At 41.0% G+C, this 15,677-nt stretch overlaps 1 protein-coding gene across 1 annotated transcript in view; it reads right to left on the bottom strand.

Moving 5' to 3' along the window:
• RBKS (ribokinase) overlaps nt 1-15,677 on the bottom strand; it is an 83,649-nt gene that overhangs the window by 23,027 nt on the left and 44,945 nt on the right. The window contains exon 7 of the mRNA XM_054568470.1: nt 9,608-9,796. Coding sequence (XP_054424445.1) covers nt 9,608-9,796 — 189 coding nt within the window. The remainder of the gene's footprint in view (nt 1-9,607; nt 9,797-15,677) is intronic.

Here is a 15,677-nt window from a genome sequence, read left to right as displayed (position 1 = left end):
GACCCATTCAGAACGAAAACTTGAACATGAGTAAACTTTCTCTGAAGGTCTACTGTGCATCTGAGTCATGAACAGAAAATGCAGCTTTGACATTTATTCTGATATTTCCAAGGGAAACTGAATAAAGTAACAGATTTTTGAGGGAATTATTTTTTTAGAAAGATTAAGGAAAAAAACTGTTAAAAGCATGTAGTGCAATATCCAGACTTAAGAAGGCTCAAGAGCCGTGGCTCTGAGGGTAACATAGGTCTGTTTCTTTGGCTTCAGAAGACTTTTCATTCAGAAGTCACCGGAAGTCAAAGGACTACTCAGCCCACTCACACAGAGGTTCTGCATGCTTGGGAGCGTCTTTATGAGATCAAGAGTGAACTGTGGCCAATCACTGGCTCCTTCTTGAGGATAATGCCCAGTACCCCGTTTGAGAAATATCATCCATCTTATTTGCTAGGTGTGGCTCCAAATAGTTTTTTGCTATGTCCCAAAGTCATATTTACTCCAAATTTCTAAATAATACATGAAAAGTACAGGGCTATGGAAAAACTCAAATAATTCAGAAGATGGAGTGTAATGTAAAAGTTCTTCTTTACTTGAGTAATAACCGTAAGAGTTTGGTGTTTTTTCCCCTACATTTTAAAATATGCTTCAGCTTAAAGATAACTAGAATTATTTTAAAATAAATGGCACCATGCTGTTATAGTTTGACTTCCTTCTACTGATGATTATGTAGATCTGATTAGTATTTGGTTATTACAAACAAAATAAACATTCTTGTACAAATATTTATACATATGAGCATTTCTGTAGGACAGGCTTAGAAGATTTACTGGTCAAAGGGAAACCATATTTTAAAAAGTGGTACTGTTGAATTGCCCTCTGAATAGTTTGCATGAATTTATACTCCCACCAGAATTACATGAGAGCATGTGTTTTCCAATTGATTTGGACTTTGACATTGTCAATCTTTATTTTTTGGCAACCTCATGGGCAATTAAGGAGAATTTCACTATTACTTTGATTTGCATGTTCCAGATTTCTTGTGAGGTTGAACATTGTCTCATGTCTTTATTATTATTATTTTTTGTACTTATTCTTCAGTGAATTGCCTATTGACATTATTCCAGAGACATATTTGACTTTTTTGAGTTGTAGAGGCTTCCCATAATTACACAATCTCTGCTATTGCAAATATTCAATTTTTTCTGTTAATATATATTCTGTTAATAGATATTCATGCATGAATGTGCATGGAAAAATGTGGAAGGATTTACATTAAAAGGGTCACAGTGGTTACATCTAAGTGGTAGGATCATGGGTGTCTGACTTTCTTCTTTGCACCTTTCTATGTTGTCTGCTTTTTTCTCCCCTTGAACACTAAGCATGTATTAATTTCATGAGCAGAAAACCCCCCCAATAGATTTATAAGTGGGGAAAAGGTGATGAAGGCTCTCAATATGCTTCTAGAAGAGGATTTCCCAAGGTACTCTGAATAGTGGCTCTATCAATAGATTCTTAATTCACCTAAGATCAAAATTACTTCTTGGATAATAAATTGATATGGTAGTCCAAGTTAGCCTTATCATTTTATAGTTATCTCTTCAGCACCCAAGAGTCTACCTTCTTTCCCCACAGTATTTTACCATTCCTACCCTTTTTCAAGTATTGGCAGTCAAGAGTGAGGGGCCACTTGAACATCTTGGCTGTAACAGAAGTTTCTGGACAGAAATGTGCCTCAGAAACCATACTAATTATTGACAAGTGCAAAGTATGTATGACTTGACCAGAAAGGAGGAGGCGCTGGGGAAACACAGTTGAAAGGGCGTCACAAAGCCTAACCCGGGCAGTGCCCTCTCACTGACAAGACTATGGCCAAGTAGGAAGCAGCACCTGTTTGCTGGAGCTGAGAAACACCCCTTATGAGCACATACGTTCATTGGTTCTAATCACACCTGGCAACATTAGTTCGGCTTTCCACTGGCCAGGGCGCTGGGATGGGAAGGAGGTGTAGGTTGTGTGGAATGGTTACACCAAGTTAGGAATAATGGCTCTTCAGATGCTGAGTTTTCAAAGACCAAACTGGATGGTCATTCTGGATGGTACCTCAGAGGTGGATGAACAGGAACCTGTCCTTGAGAGCAGCTCGGACGGCTGAGGGTCAGACCCTGGGGTGAGGGGAATACAAGAAGTCACCCTGGAAAGCTGTGGGTAACCCATCAGCCCCAGCAGCCACCCACTCTACGAGTGCTCCCATGAAAACTTGAATAGAAACTACCTCCACTTCCTACTGGCGCAATCTCTGGTGTAGAGCTGAATCTCAGGCCCTGAGTTGTCCCCTGGGGCATCCACGCAGCTAGTGCCTCCCTAGCAACTGTGACTGCTACAGGACTCAAAGAGAATGGATAGAAAGAAAGGGAAGTAAAGAATAAGGGAGAGAATCCCCCATTCCCTGGCTTTTAATTACTCTCAGCTTACTTATATACCCTAAACTGTGATAATTTATTATAAAGCGAGTAATTCTTGAGAAGACAGATTTAACCTGTGGGCTGAATTCTTAAAGTCAGTGTCAGTGAAGATTCTAGGATATAACCATGCACATGGTAAAAAGCAATCTATAGGTAATTTTACAGAGCTTATAGGCCAAGGATAATTAATATTACAACTTATTATATCACACTAGCCCAATAATCTTAAAATATTACCATGCTTCAATATGCATAGCTCTGAGTGTGACGTGACTGTTCTGTTCAACTGTGAGCACAAGAAGGCAAAGCCCCTAACCTTCAGGTTGGGAGGACTGGAATAAGGACATGAGCAGGTGTCATTTTGAGGCTGAGATTCAGACAACAGAGAGATGGGAAGAGAGTCACATCTGTCATGTCTTCCAAACTGAGCTGAGGACATCTGCAGCTACTGGCACCATCTCACTCTAGTACAACGGGAAAACAGATGTAAAAATAGGAGTGATCTATCCAACTATTAACACCAAGGCAAAACCGAATATAGCAGCCTGGGAGCTCTGGCGGAGACGGGGACGGCTGCTCCTGGGGCGGGCCGTCTGGCTCCAGTGGACACAGTGTGACCAATGGGGGCTGTCTCCACCATCATGCCATCCCTGGTTTACTTATTTACTTAATTTTTCCAGCTTTATTGAGGTGTGATTGACAAACAAAAGCGGTATACATTTAGGTTGCACAACATGATTTTTAAAAATGTGTATACTGAAAGGGATTTGGAGGCAGGGAAAAGCGAGAAGGTTCCAAACCGACTGAGAGCAAGTAATGCTCTCCTGACAGAAAAGTGAAGGGGCCCATTCGATGGGAATAAAATGCCTCCGGGCGGGGGGGCTCCTTGCCTCACCATGTGAATTAGCTCCTCTTTTTGAGACATATGAAGAGGCCCAACAGTTGTTTGCCGAACAGGCAAGAATTTCAATAATGAGAGTGCTGGGTGAGAGGACAAAGATAGTGTGAAAAGCCAAGGGAGACTCTACACCCAGAAAATAACCACCCTTGTTTCCTGTGTCACCTCCTCTCTACGAGGGGGGAGGGGGCGGCATTGAGAGCCACTCAGTGGGTCCAGTGGAGCAATGACATGGAGGATTCTTTATCACAAGAGTACCCATCCTTTAGTGAGGTGCCCAAGTGGGACTTTTTAATTACTCTCAGCTTACTTATATACCCTAAATTGTGATAATTTATTATAAAGCGAGTAATTCTTGAGAAGACAGATTCCCCCCCGATGTAGTTCATGTCCATGGGTCGTACATGTAAGTTCTTTGGTTTTTCTATTTCCTACACTATTCTTAACCTCCCCTTGTCTATTTTGTACCTACTATTTATGCTTCTTATTCAATGTACCTTTCCCCCCATTCTCCCTACCCCCTCCCCTCTGATCTCCATTTCTATGATTTTGTTCCTGTTCTAGCTGTTTGCTTATTTTTTTATTTTTGTTATTTTTTGACCTTTGTTTTCTAAATTGAGATATCATTCACATACCATAAAATTCACCCTTTCAAAGTACACAATTCAGTGGTTTTAGTGTATCCACAACATTGTGCAACCGCCTCCGTTCCAGGACATTGTCATCGCCCCAAAGAGGAACCCTGTGTCCATCAGCAGCCACTTCCCATTATGCCCTCTCCCCAGACACTGGCAGCCATCAGTCTGCTGTGTTTCTGTAGGTTTACCTATTCTGGATATTTCATGGAAATGGAAGCACAGAACATGTGGCCTTTTATGTCTAGCTTCTTTCACTTAATATAGTGATTTGGATGTTCATCCATGTTGTGGTATGTATCAGTATTCCTTTTATGGCTGATTACTATTCTATTTTATGTATCAAAGGCTTTCAGAACAAGCCTCCCCAAGGTGTGCTACTTTGGCATGTGAATTATTTTGAGCTGAAGACAATCAACACCCTATGGGCTCATGAGAAAATTTTACCTCTTAGAGAATTTAAATTTGGGTTCTGGTAATAAGAGTTATTATCAGCAATAACTTTGTATGACTTTTCTATAGGGCAGGAAAAACTTCTAATCACTGAACATCTGCTCTTCGTATCATCCTGCGAATGACCTTCGTCCCTCTGAAGTCCCCCTCACCCCGCCCCGTGCTTACCTCATTAGCTCAGTGCACTTCAGTTTAAGTCTCTGTCTCAGAAGCTCTCATGTGTGTAGAGTTCCCATACATATGTAATTAATTTTGGTTATTTTTTCCAGGGACTCTACTCATGTTGATTTAATTATTAGACCAGCCAGAAGAACCTAGAAAGGTAAAGGAAATCTTCTTCCCCCACAGTATATACCACAATTTGTTTACTCATTCATCTGTTGATGAAAACTTGGGTTGCTTCCAATTTTGGGCTGTTATGAATAATGCTGCTACGAACATTCATGTATGTTTGTGTGTGAACATATTTTCATTTCTCTTGGGTATATACCTAGAAGTAGAATTGCTGGGGCATATTATAACTAACTCTAACTTTTTGAAGCTTTTCCAGACTTTTCCGTAATGGCAATACCATTTTACATTCCTGCCAGCATTGTCTGAGGGTTCCAGTTTCGCCATGCACTAGTCAGCACTTGTTACCTTTTTTGATTATGGCCATCCTAGGGGATGTGATGTGGTATCCTGCTGTGTTTTTCCACTTAAAAAGAATCAGAGTCATCCTTATGCACAGTTTAAAAAGACAATGCTTAAAAGAGCAAATGCCCCAGCTCTCTCCACAACCATTTCCATGAAGCAAATACTTTCAATTCCTTTAGCTGTTTCTCCTGGTAGCTATCTTCTATTTTTGGTAATATGCTTTCTACTGCTATTTTTAAAATCAGTTTTAGATATCTCGTGACTTCTAACTATGGAAGATGAGCATTTAGTTCTCTCATCTTCCCCCATGTGCACACAAATACACACTCTTTCTTTCAATCTCCACAGTATGAGTATAATCTCCATTTTTGGTTAAATCAATAATGGGTACTTACGTTGTTCTGATTATGAATTCATAATCCTGTGGTGTACTGAGATTATATTTACTTAATCATACTTTTCCCCTTAGACTCTAGATAACCTAGAGGAAAAGTTTTCCTCTTTAAAAGGTTTCCTCAGTTTTCTACTGGTTAATTACTACATCCTCAAATTCTGCAAGACAACTAAGAATCTCAGGGCATATTCAAACCTATGAACATCCCACTATATATATATATAATTGATTATGCTATTACAGTTGTTCCAAATTTTATTTTTCTCCTCCATGCATGCTGTACCCCCCTACCAGCATTCCTCCCCTCGACGTAGTTCATGTCCATGGGTCGTACATGTAAGTTCTTCGGTTTTTCTATTTCCTACACTATTCTTAACCCCCCCTTGTCTATTTTGTACCTACTATTTATGCTTCTTATTCAATGTACCTTTCCCCCCATTCTCCCTATCCCCTCCCCTCTGATCTCCATTTCTATGATTTTGTTCCTGTTCTAGCTGTTTGCTTAGTTTTTTATTTTTATTTTTTTTAGGTTCAGGTGCTGATAGTTGTGAGTTTATTGTCATTTTACTGTTCATAGTTGTTGGTCATCTTCTTTTTCTTAGATAAGTCCTTGTAACATTTCATATAATAAAGGCTTGGTGATGATGAACTCCTTTACATTACAGTAACTTTACGTTATCTGAGAAGCACTTTATCTGCCCCTCCATTCTAAATGATAGCTTTGCTGGATAGAGTAATCTTAGATGTAGGTCCCTACCTTTTATCACTTTAAATACTTCTTTCCAGTCCCTTCTTGCCTGCAAAGCTTCTTTTGAGAAATCAGCTGATAGTCTTATGGGAACTCCTTTGTAGGTAACTCTCTGCTTTTCTCTTGCTGCTTTGAAGATTCTCTCCTTATCTTTAATCTTGGGGAATGTAATTATGATGTGCCTTGGTGTGTGCTTCCTTGGGTCCAACTTCTTTGGGACTCTCTGAGCTTTCTGGACTTTCTGGAAGTCTATTTCCTTCGCCAGATTGGGAAAGTTCTTCATTATTGTTTTCACATAAGTTTTCAATTTCTTGCTCTTCCTCTTCTTCTGGCACCTCTATATGATTCAGATGTTGGAACATTTAAAGTTGTCCCAGAGGTTCCTCAGCCTCTCCTCATTTTTTTGAATTCTTTTTTCTTCATTCTGTTCTGGTTGATTGTTTATCTCTTCCTTCTGCTCCCAATCGTTGATTTGAGTCCCAGTTTCCTTCCCTTTACTGTTGGTTACCAGTATATTTTTCTTTATTTCACTTTGCATAGCTTTCACTTTTTCCTCCATTTTTTGACCATACTCAACCATTTCTGTGAGCATCCTGATTACCAGTGTTTTGAACTGTGCATCTGATAGGTTGGCTATCTGTTCATCACTTAGTTCTATTTTTAGAGCTTTGATCTGTTCTTCTATTTGGGCCATATGTTCTTCTTTTAAACTCGGCGTCTCCTCTCTTTTTCCTTTTTTGTTTTGTTTTTTGTTTCTAGGAGACACTCCTCCCAGAACCCTCCATTCACCTGCTCTCATGTGGACTGAATGCTTATGAACTTGCTGCACAGCTACTTTCAGAACTTTCCTCCATCATCCCTGGCGTCATCACCAGACTTCCCTGCTGTGTTGCATCGCCTGTCTCCTGGATCCCATTCCTTATGCTGTCTTAGTTTTATCACTCAGTTTGCAAGAAGATATCTTCCAGTTGCTTCTTTATTCTTCTATTCCTCCATCGCTATGTCTTTTGTGTTAGATATTTTCTAGTGTATCATTTTAATTCCCTTGTTAATTTTAGTGTGTTTTCCCTTGTCCTAGTGATTGCACTGGTGATTCCAATAACACCTTAACTTAAAACAATGCAGTTTTAATTAAATACCACCATAATTCCCATAGCACACAGTTGTTTATTTTGCCCTCATGCTACCATGGCATGAGAGTTCAGTAGTTGTGACAGAGCACGTTCCTTTATGGCCTGTGAACCGAAAACTTTACTGCCTGGCCCTTTATAGAAAAAACCAGGTGGTCTTGACCCAGCACCCTGATCTTCCCAACCCCATTTTCCATCTCCTGCCTCCGAGTATTAAGTCATCTGTTCCTTCCCTGGACTCTGACTATGTTTCACCTTTCCTGAAACCTAAAACTTAGTGGCAAGTGCTAAGAAACCAAATGAAAGGGCACAAAACAAAGTGAAAACTTCCTTTGTTCACATCACTGTATTTAAGATGCTTAAAGCTGTGATCTGTCGTGATCTATGAAATCTAATCCTTCAACAGGAAATTGCTCAGGAGATTATTACCATTGATTTGGTAATTTGGACGTTTCCCGGGGTAGTTCCCTCATGATCTAGTCCCAGGCCCACACAGTGCAATTCCATATGAGCGTTGTGTGGTAGGCATGGGTTGTTTCTGTCTGACCAGCGTCCCATCCTCTGATACGAGTTCTTTGATTTTTATTTGACACCAGAGATGGGGACATGATGTGAGGCATGGTGTGGGCAGAAAGCTGCCAGGGACCGTCCCCTGGAGGGGGCCTGCCTGAGCTCCAGGCCCAGTGCAAAGCAAGCAGAGCTGACAGGGCAAGAGCAAGCAAGTGCCAGTGGCACCGGCTGGCCTCTGCATTCTGCCATACTTTCGAACTTCCTAGTTATGTGCGCCAAATAAATCCCCTGTTCTGTGTGAGCCCATCTGAGCTGTGCCTCTGGTGCTTCTGAGCTGAAGGAATCATGACTGATGCAGGCACTGAGAGCTGAGTCTAGGTCGCTTCTGGGAACCGCAGAGCCCAGCAGCCTCACAAGGACCCTTTCTTTAAGGTTCAGCAAAAGATGAATAAACTCTTCTGCTTTGGTTCAGGACCTGGAATAATTTCTGTCTAATGCAGGATCAATTTCAGAACTAACAGGAAACTTTTAAAATTCAGGTTACTGTCTATCTTGAGAAAACAAAAAACCTAATGGTTTCACAAATGATTAAATATGAAGAGAAAAACGTCAAGTACAATTTATTAAATACCTGATAAAGCACATTTTGAAAGGCAATGACAATGTAATTTCATGTTATAAAAGCATGCCTTGCATTTATCTATTTTTCAAAGCATATTTGTTTCCAAAACTTCATCAGATCCTCTTAGGCTTCTTTTTTTGATAAATGACCCACATTTTAAAGTGTTTTCTAAGCATAAAAACGAAAACATATTTTATTAATAATTATATAGTTTTTTAATAAATAAAAATTCTAAAATTTTTATTCTTTTTCTAGTTTTGTGTTCCTGACATGTGCTTACTTTTGTAGTCAACTCTTCTGAATTCTAGGCCATAAAGAGATCATTTTTATTCCCCAGCTGTAGAGGAGCCCTGAGCCTTTTTTCTAACTTGTTTCCTCTTCATCCTTGCTCTGTAGCTAGCAGTGACCTGTCCTCTTAACCCACCTGTCCTTCCCAGAGCGCCTTATGCACAAAGTGTCTGTGGAGTCCCCACACACCTAGTTCCGAACCCCCAGCTCGGTTACGTTGTAGCATTATGATCCTGAGCACGTTTCTATATCTGTAAAATGAGGATAATGATCATACCTATCTTGTATAATTATTGTAAAGATCAAATGAGATGTATACTGAAGAGACACAGTAAGCACGTAGTAAATGTTAGCTGTTATTATTTGTTGGCAGAAAGAATGAGCTCCGCTAACCAGCACTCCTTGCTAGTTTAGTCCACACGAAGCCGGTAAGACCTGGCGATTTGTTCATCGCCTAAAATCTAAGCCCCCTGACGGCAGAGTCAGTCTCGTTCGCCAGTACAGCCCCAGCACCTACTATTCACTGGCATATAACAGGTATTCAATAAATATTTATTGAATGAATGAATATGGGCAATACAGGCATCATTTCACTGATATTCCAATTTTATGGATGCAAAAAACCAAGTCTCAGAGAGCGTGACTTGTAGACAGACAGTTCTACAGTGGGTTAGAGAGGGATTAGGATGTGGTTCTCTTGCCTGGTTGTTTTTCTTTTCTACCCTATCACTTCCTGGAGCCTTTACCTCATGATCCAAAAACTGAAATGCAGTATCTTAGAAACTAAATGATAATTTCAAGGGCCCAAAACGATTCTGACATTTTAGAACCTACCGTGGTGTCCACAGCCTTGACTTTCTCTGTGGGAATGTACTTCGGAACAGACTCTTGCTGTGACAGCATCACACATCCTTCAGCACCTAAGGTGACAATTACGAGCCGGCAGCCTCTTTCCACAAGCACCTGCGCAGCCTTCCCAGCATCCCCCGGGCTGCTGACCGTGAAGCCGGTTAGAATCTCAGCCTAGAAGACACAGAATGAGAGGAGGCAGCGGTGAGAACAGTAAACGAGGTCCGCTTCCACGTTAGATTTGTTTTTCTAGAAAACGTCTCCCTAATTTTGTGTAACAACCAATGCCATGGAGAACTTTGATAGATGTTGGCTCAGGAAAATAAATATAGCAAAATATTAACACCTGTTTAGGTGAAGAGTTTATGAGTATTCATTGTATTGCTATTTCAGTTTTTCTCTGTGAATGTACAATAATTTTCATAACAAAGTGGCAAGGGGAATAAAGACAATCCTACAAAATAAAGAAAGGAAAGGGGGAGGGAGAAAAGAAGGGAAGGAGCCAGTGCCATGACTTTAGTGACATAAATCACAGCTGTGAACTGCACTTGTAAGGACAAAATTCCTCTAGGCCTCTCTTGGGCCGTATGCCTTTCTCATGACTCGTTACAGCTTTCATGTTTATACACCACCATTTCTTTGTTTGTTTTTGCTAGAGAAGACGAAGGCAGAGGAGGAGAGGCCCTGATACGCAGCGGTAAAAGCAACGAATGCCGTGACATTCAGGTCGCCACTACTTACTAACTCTGTGATCGTTCCTAGCCGTGAACGGTTTATACAAGGGGGGGCTTGCCCAGGATCAGCAGTTCTCTCCCAGAATACACTGCTGAGTTGGGGTGGAGGACTGGAGCCCTGCTCCTCACCCTCTAGGCAGCCCTCCAGCTTCTCCGAGGAGCCTCCATGGTTCTGAGATAGGTGGTTGAAAAAAATCACTGAACTAGATGAATTATATGATACTTTTTGACTCAAAAAATTTATTATCAAATTCCGTCTTTTCTGTATTAGAATGTAACCCGGGACTGACTCTTCCGAAGAATGGTTCTAGCCCTTTCTGTGCTTGCTTGGATTATACCCAGGTTAACCCGTTTTTTCTGACTCCCATAAATCACCCCACAGTGTCTGCTCATTCGGGTTTCAGTTTTCCTAGGAGCACAGGTCTCATTAACTTGAGCATGTCCTCTCTTACCATCTTTTCTTCTTTAAAAATTATATTTTATTGATTATGCTATTACAGTTGTCCTGATTTTTTCCCCTTTAGCCCTTCTCCACCCAGCACCCTCTACTCCCTCAGGCAATCCCCCCACCGTTGTTCATGTCCATGGATCATGTGTGTAAGTTGTTTGGCTGCTCCATTCCCTATACTTACTTTACATCCCCATTGCTATTGTGTTAACAACCTATTTGCACTCCTTAATCCCCTCACCTCTTCATCCATTCCTCAACATGCCCCTCCCATCTGACAATCATCAATTCTATATCCACAATTCTGTCTCTGTTCTTGTTTGCTTAGTATGTTTTTTAGATTCAATTGGTAGATTTGTATTTTTGTCATTTTATTCTTCATAGTTTTGATCTTCTTTTTATTAAATAAGTCCCTTTAACATTTCATATAATAATGGTTTGGTGTTGATAAACTCCTTTAGTTTTTTCTTATTTGGAATCGAAGGACTTTATCTGTCCTTCGATCCTAAACAATAGCTTTGCTGGGCAGAGCAATCTTGGCTGTAGATCCCTGCTTTTCATGACTTTAAATATTTCTTGCCAATCCCTTGTAGGCTGCAAAGTTTCTTTTGAGAAATCAGCTGACAGTCCTATGGGAACTCCCTTGTAGGTAACTAATTGCTTTTCTCTTGCTGCTTTGAAGATACTCTCTTTATCTTTAACCTTTGGCATTTTATATGATGTGTCTTGGAATGGGCCTCTTTGCATCCATCTTGTTTGGGACTCTCTGTGCTTCCTGGACTTGCATGTCTATTTCCTTCACCAAATTAGGGAAGTTTTCTTTCTTTATTTTTTCAAATAGATTTCCAGTTTCTTGCTCTTTCTCTTCTCCTTCTGGCATCCCTAATGACGCAAATGTTGGCACTCTTGAAGTTGTCCCAGAGGCTGCTTATACTATCCTCATCTTTTTTTATTCTTTTTTCTTCTTGTTGTTCTAATTGGTTGTTTTTTGCTTCCTGATGTTCCAAATCATTGATTTGATTTTCAGCTTCATCCACTGTACTGTTGTTTCCCTGTAAATTGTTCTTTATTTCAATTAGTGCATCCTTCATTACTGAATGGATCTTTCTTATGCTGCTGAGGTCCTCAATAAGTTAAATGAGCATCCTTATAACAGTGTTTTGACCTCTGCATCTGATAGATCACTTATCTCCATTTCATTTAGCTTCTTTTCTGGAGTTTTGATCTGCTCTTTCATTTGGGCCCTGTTTTTCTGTCTCCTCATTTTGGCAGCCTCCCTGTGTCTGTTTCTATATATTAGGTAGAGCTGCTTTGACTCTGTGTCTTGGTGTGTGGCCCAATGTAGTTAGGTGTCCTGTAGGGTCCAGTGACACAGCTTCCCCTATCACCCAAGCTGGGTACTTGAGGGGCATTTTTTGTGTGGGCTGAGTACAACCTCCTCTTGTAGTTGAGCCTTGGTTGCTGTTGGCAGATAATTGGGAGGGATTTACCCAGGCCAGCCAGCTGCAAGGATTGGCTGTTACCACTGACCACCAACCTCTGCCCTCCATGGAGCATCAGCTGTACATGGGCAGGGTGGTGGTGCTCCAGTGTGGTCTGTAGCTGTCCACTGTGTTTGCTGGCCCTGCAGTTTCCTGGGTGGTGCATGCTAAGGTCAGCCCCTACCTGTGTTTTGCCCAGGGCCACCCTGTCTGAGCTGTAAAGCAATCTGAGATGGCTGCTAGGCTTGTGCTAGGCTCGGAGATTCCCAGGTGAAGCTCAGTTCTCCCAGGGAGAAGCCCAGCTGTGAATCTAGGCTGGCTGCTGCTAGTGCTGGGCCTGGGGCTCACTGAGGCCAGCTGTTGCATGTTTGAGAGGATTCAGGAAGTTGCGAAGCTTGAGCTAAGACCAGTCATTCATAAGGAAAAGCAGCTTGGGTGGCTCTGTAAATTGAGTGGCGGGGGGGGGGGCGGTCTCTGGGGATCTTCAAGGTGGGTCAACAGTATCAGCCAGGCTGATGGAGTCTCAGATATGGCTCCAGCTTGCCAGCTCTGCAGGGGGAGGATTTAGAAAAGACAATATAGCCTCTGCTCGCCTTGATGCCAGGCACTTCAGTTTCTCTGTGTATATCGCTGGTGCCTTTCAAGCTGTTACCCAGGTCCTGGAGCTCAGAGGGAGTGAGTCTGAGTAGGTGAGTCCATGTGCGGGTTCTTTAAGAGGTACTGCTTGAGGTTCCAGAAGTTTCTTCCACTGACCCAATCCCTGCTGGCTTTTGCAGCCAGAAGTTGTGAAGACTTATTTTCCTGGTACTGAAACCCTGGGCTGGGGGGCCTGGAGTGGGGCTGGGACTCCTTGCTCCTGAGATATCCCTCCAGAATTTTTTTCCACTACCCGTGTATGAGGGACATCCAGTTCCCTGTCTGCGCCCCTCCTACCAGTCTGGATGGATGTGGTTTCTTTTAGTTCTGTAGTTGTCAGACTTCCTTTCAACTCGATTTCTGACGGTCCTGAGTGATGACTGTTCTATATGTTAGCTGTAATTTTGATGTGGTTGTGCACAGAGGTGAGCCATGCCTGCCTATGCTGCCTTCTTGACTGGAAGTCATCATCGTTTTTTCAATAGACCCTTTCAGTCAGAGTTCGTTATGCTTTCAGGTCACTTTTTTAAATTTTGTTTTTATGAGTTTTTCATTGCTTTTCTTACTGGGATCAGTTATATCTGTTGAGGTGGTCTGTTTTCAGAAGCACTGACTTCTTGTGGTTTCTAAAAACCTTTTTAAAAACTACTCTTTAATGAAAAATCTTGAACATAAAAAATAATGCTAAAAACACCCATGTACGCACCACCCACCTTCAACAAACCTTAACGTTCTACTTTATTCACTTCATATATTTTTATTTAAAAAAGGTAAATATCTTCCATGTATATTACTGGTATTTAGCAATATGTTTTTCCTTGACAGTATTTAAATTGTGTTGATATAGGTAGCTCTACCTTCTCCCTTCTTAAACTGCATAGCATTCCATATTGCAAATACACTATTTTGGAACAAAGTCTGTTCTCTTTTTCATGGACACTTGATTTTTCCTTTTTTCCCTTTTACAAGTAATGAAGTTCTGGATATTCTTATCACTTACATGTAATGTCTTTTTTTTCCTCTGGCTGTTAAAAATATTTTTGTCTTTATCTCTAATGTTAGGCAGTTCCACTAAATATGAGTTAGTAGAGAGTTACATCTATTTATCTCATGTGGTACCTTTAAAACACTTTTAGATCATGCCTTTTTTCAATTCTAGAAAATACCTTGCAGTTTCCCTCTAGTATTGCTTCTCTTCAGTTCCCTCCATTTTCTTCTTTCACTCCAATTAAATATATGTTGGGGCCTCATAAATTATCTCTTAGTTCTCTAAATTCCTTTTTAATATTTGAAAATAATTTTTCTCTGTGGCTCTTTTTAGGTGATTCGAGTTCTCCACTTCTGAACTGATCAAGCTTTTCTTTCAGTTCTCTAATTCTTCATTTTGGTCTAATGTTCATATTTCTAAAAAGTGTTTTACATTTTTTTCAATGGCTGTTTTCCATTTTCAAGACTTCTGATTGGTTTTCATATTCACATATCATTGCTTTGATTGTGTTTTTCCTTCATGATTTCTTCTCCTTTTTAAATGAACGGTAATCTTAATTCTACTTTTTTTAAAGGCTTTTTCACATTGCTTTCTTATTTGATTTCATTTTGTGCAAATTCATCTTTAGACTGTGGGTTTTGCTGAAGAACTTGCCGCACTGTGTTTCTTCCCTTGCGGGCTCACTGTGCTCACTGTGAGTTGGAGAGTCTTCACACTTCAGCTCCCACATGGCTTCCCTGCCTTTACAGGGTTTCCAGTTGCATCTGTCAGGCCTCTCAGGAGCTCCAAACCAGAGCCAGGCACTACATTGGCAGCACAGTGTTCCTGTTCTGGTGCTATTGGTGATAAGGCCAATCTAGTCACTAAAGTCAGCAGTTGGCTTGGTTTCTTTCTTGATCAGAGGTAGCATCTCTGTCCTCCTATGTCCTCAGGCTGGGAGCCTTGTGTAGGTTGTAGTCTCAGCAGCAGGAGTAGCTGCTTCCTCTGCCTCTTTTGTTAGCAGGAAGCCTGAGCTCAGCATCTCTGGTTTCTAGCAGTGGGCACTGTTCCAGGCTCCCATGAGTGGCACATGTTTAGTGCCCGTAAGTTACAGGAGGCCAACTTCCTACCACAATACCTGCTTCTAGGACCGGAGCAAACATACCCAGGGCTGAATGCTCTGTGATTCTGTTCCATTTCCAATGTGTGGAGTTGTTCTGAGCTTGTATCTTTTCCTTATTTCTTGTCATATTTATACATCAGTGGTTTGTGTGTGGAGCACAGAGACTATCTTAAACCATGACTTGACTTTATTATTCTGATTTAAAAGTCACCCATAAGAATGTTAATCTTGTAAAGTTTTCTTTCCATTACACTTTTCAGATCAATTTTCTTAAAGACCAGAGTTCGTTCATTTTTCATTCATTCATTCATTCTATAAGCATTTACTAGGTGCCAACTATGAGCCAGGTACAGAATAACAGACAATAATTTATAAAGATAACTGTGTCACTATATATAACATACATGCTCTTTTCACATAGTGACAATAACAATCTTCTGTTGAGAGTCAGGGGACTGGGGGGACTTTACTGCCTTAATTAATTGACTGGGTCAGAAGAGATGCTGTGTGACTTTCAAAGCTAGGTCATAAAAGCCAACATGTGTTCTGCCGAGATGTCCCTCTCCTCTCTCTCTGGATATTGGATCTTGAAACCCAGCTTCCATATTGTGAGGAAGCCCAGGCCACAAGGGGAGGCCATGTGTGAGTGTCCTGGCCGACAGCCAG

This window comes from Pteronotus mesoamericanus, unplaced genomic scaffold (genome assembly GCF_021234165.1).
Source record: "Pteronotus mesoamericanus isolate MK-2021 breed Mesoamerican mustached bat unplaced genomic scaffold, CSHL_Meso_final contig_101, whole genome shotgun sequence".
NCBI lineage: Eukaryota > Metazoa > Chordata > Mammalia > Chiroptera > Mormoopidae > Pteronotus > Pteronotus mesoamericanus.
The sequence above is the reverse complement of the archived record's forward strand: the minus strand, read 5'-3'. Positions and strand labels throughout refer to the sequence as shown.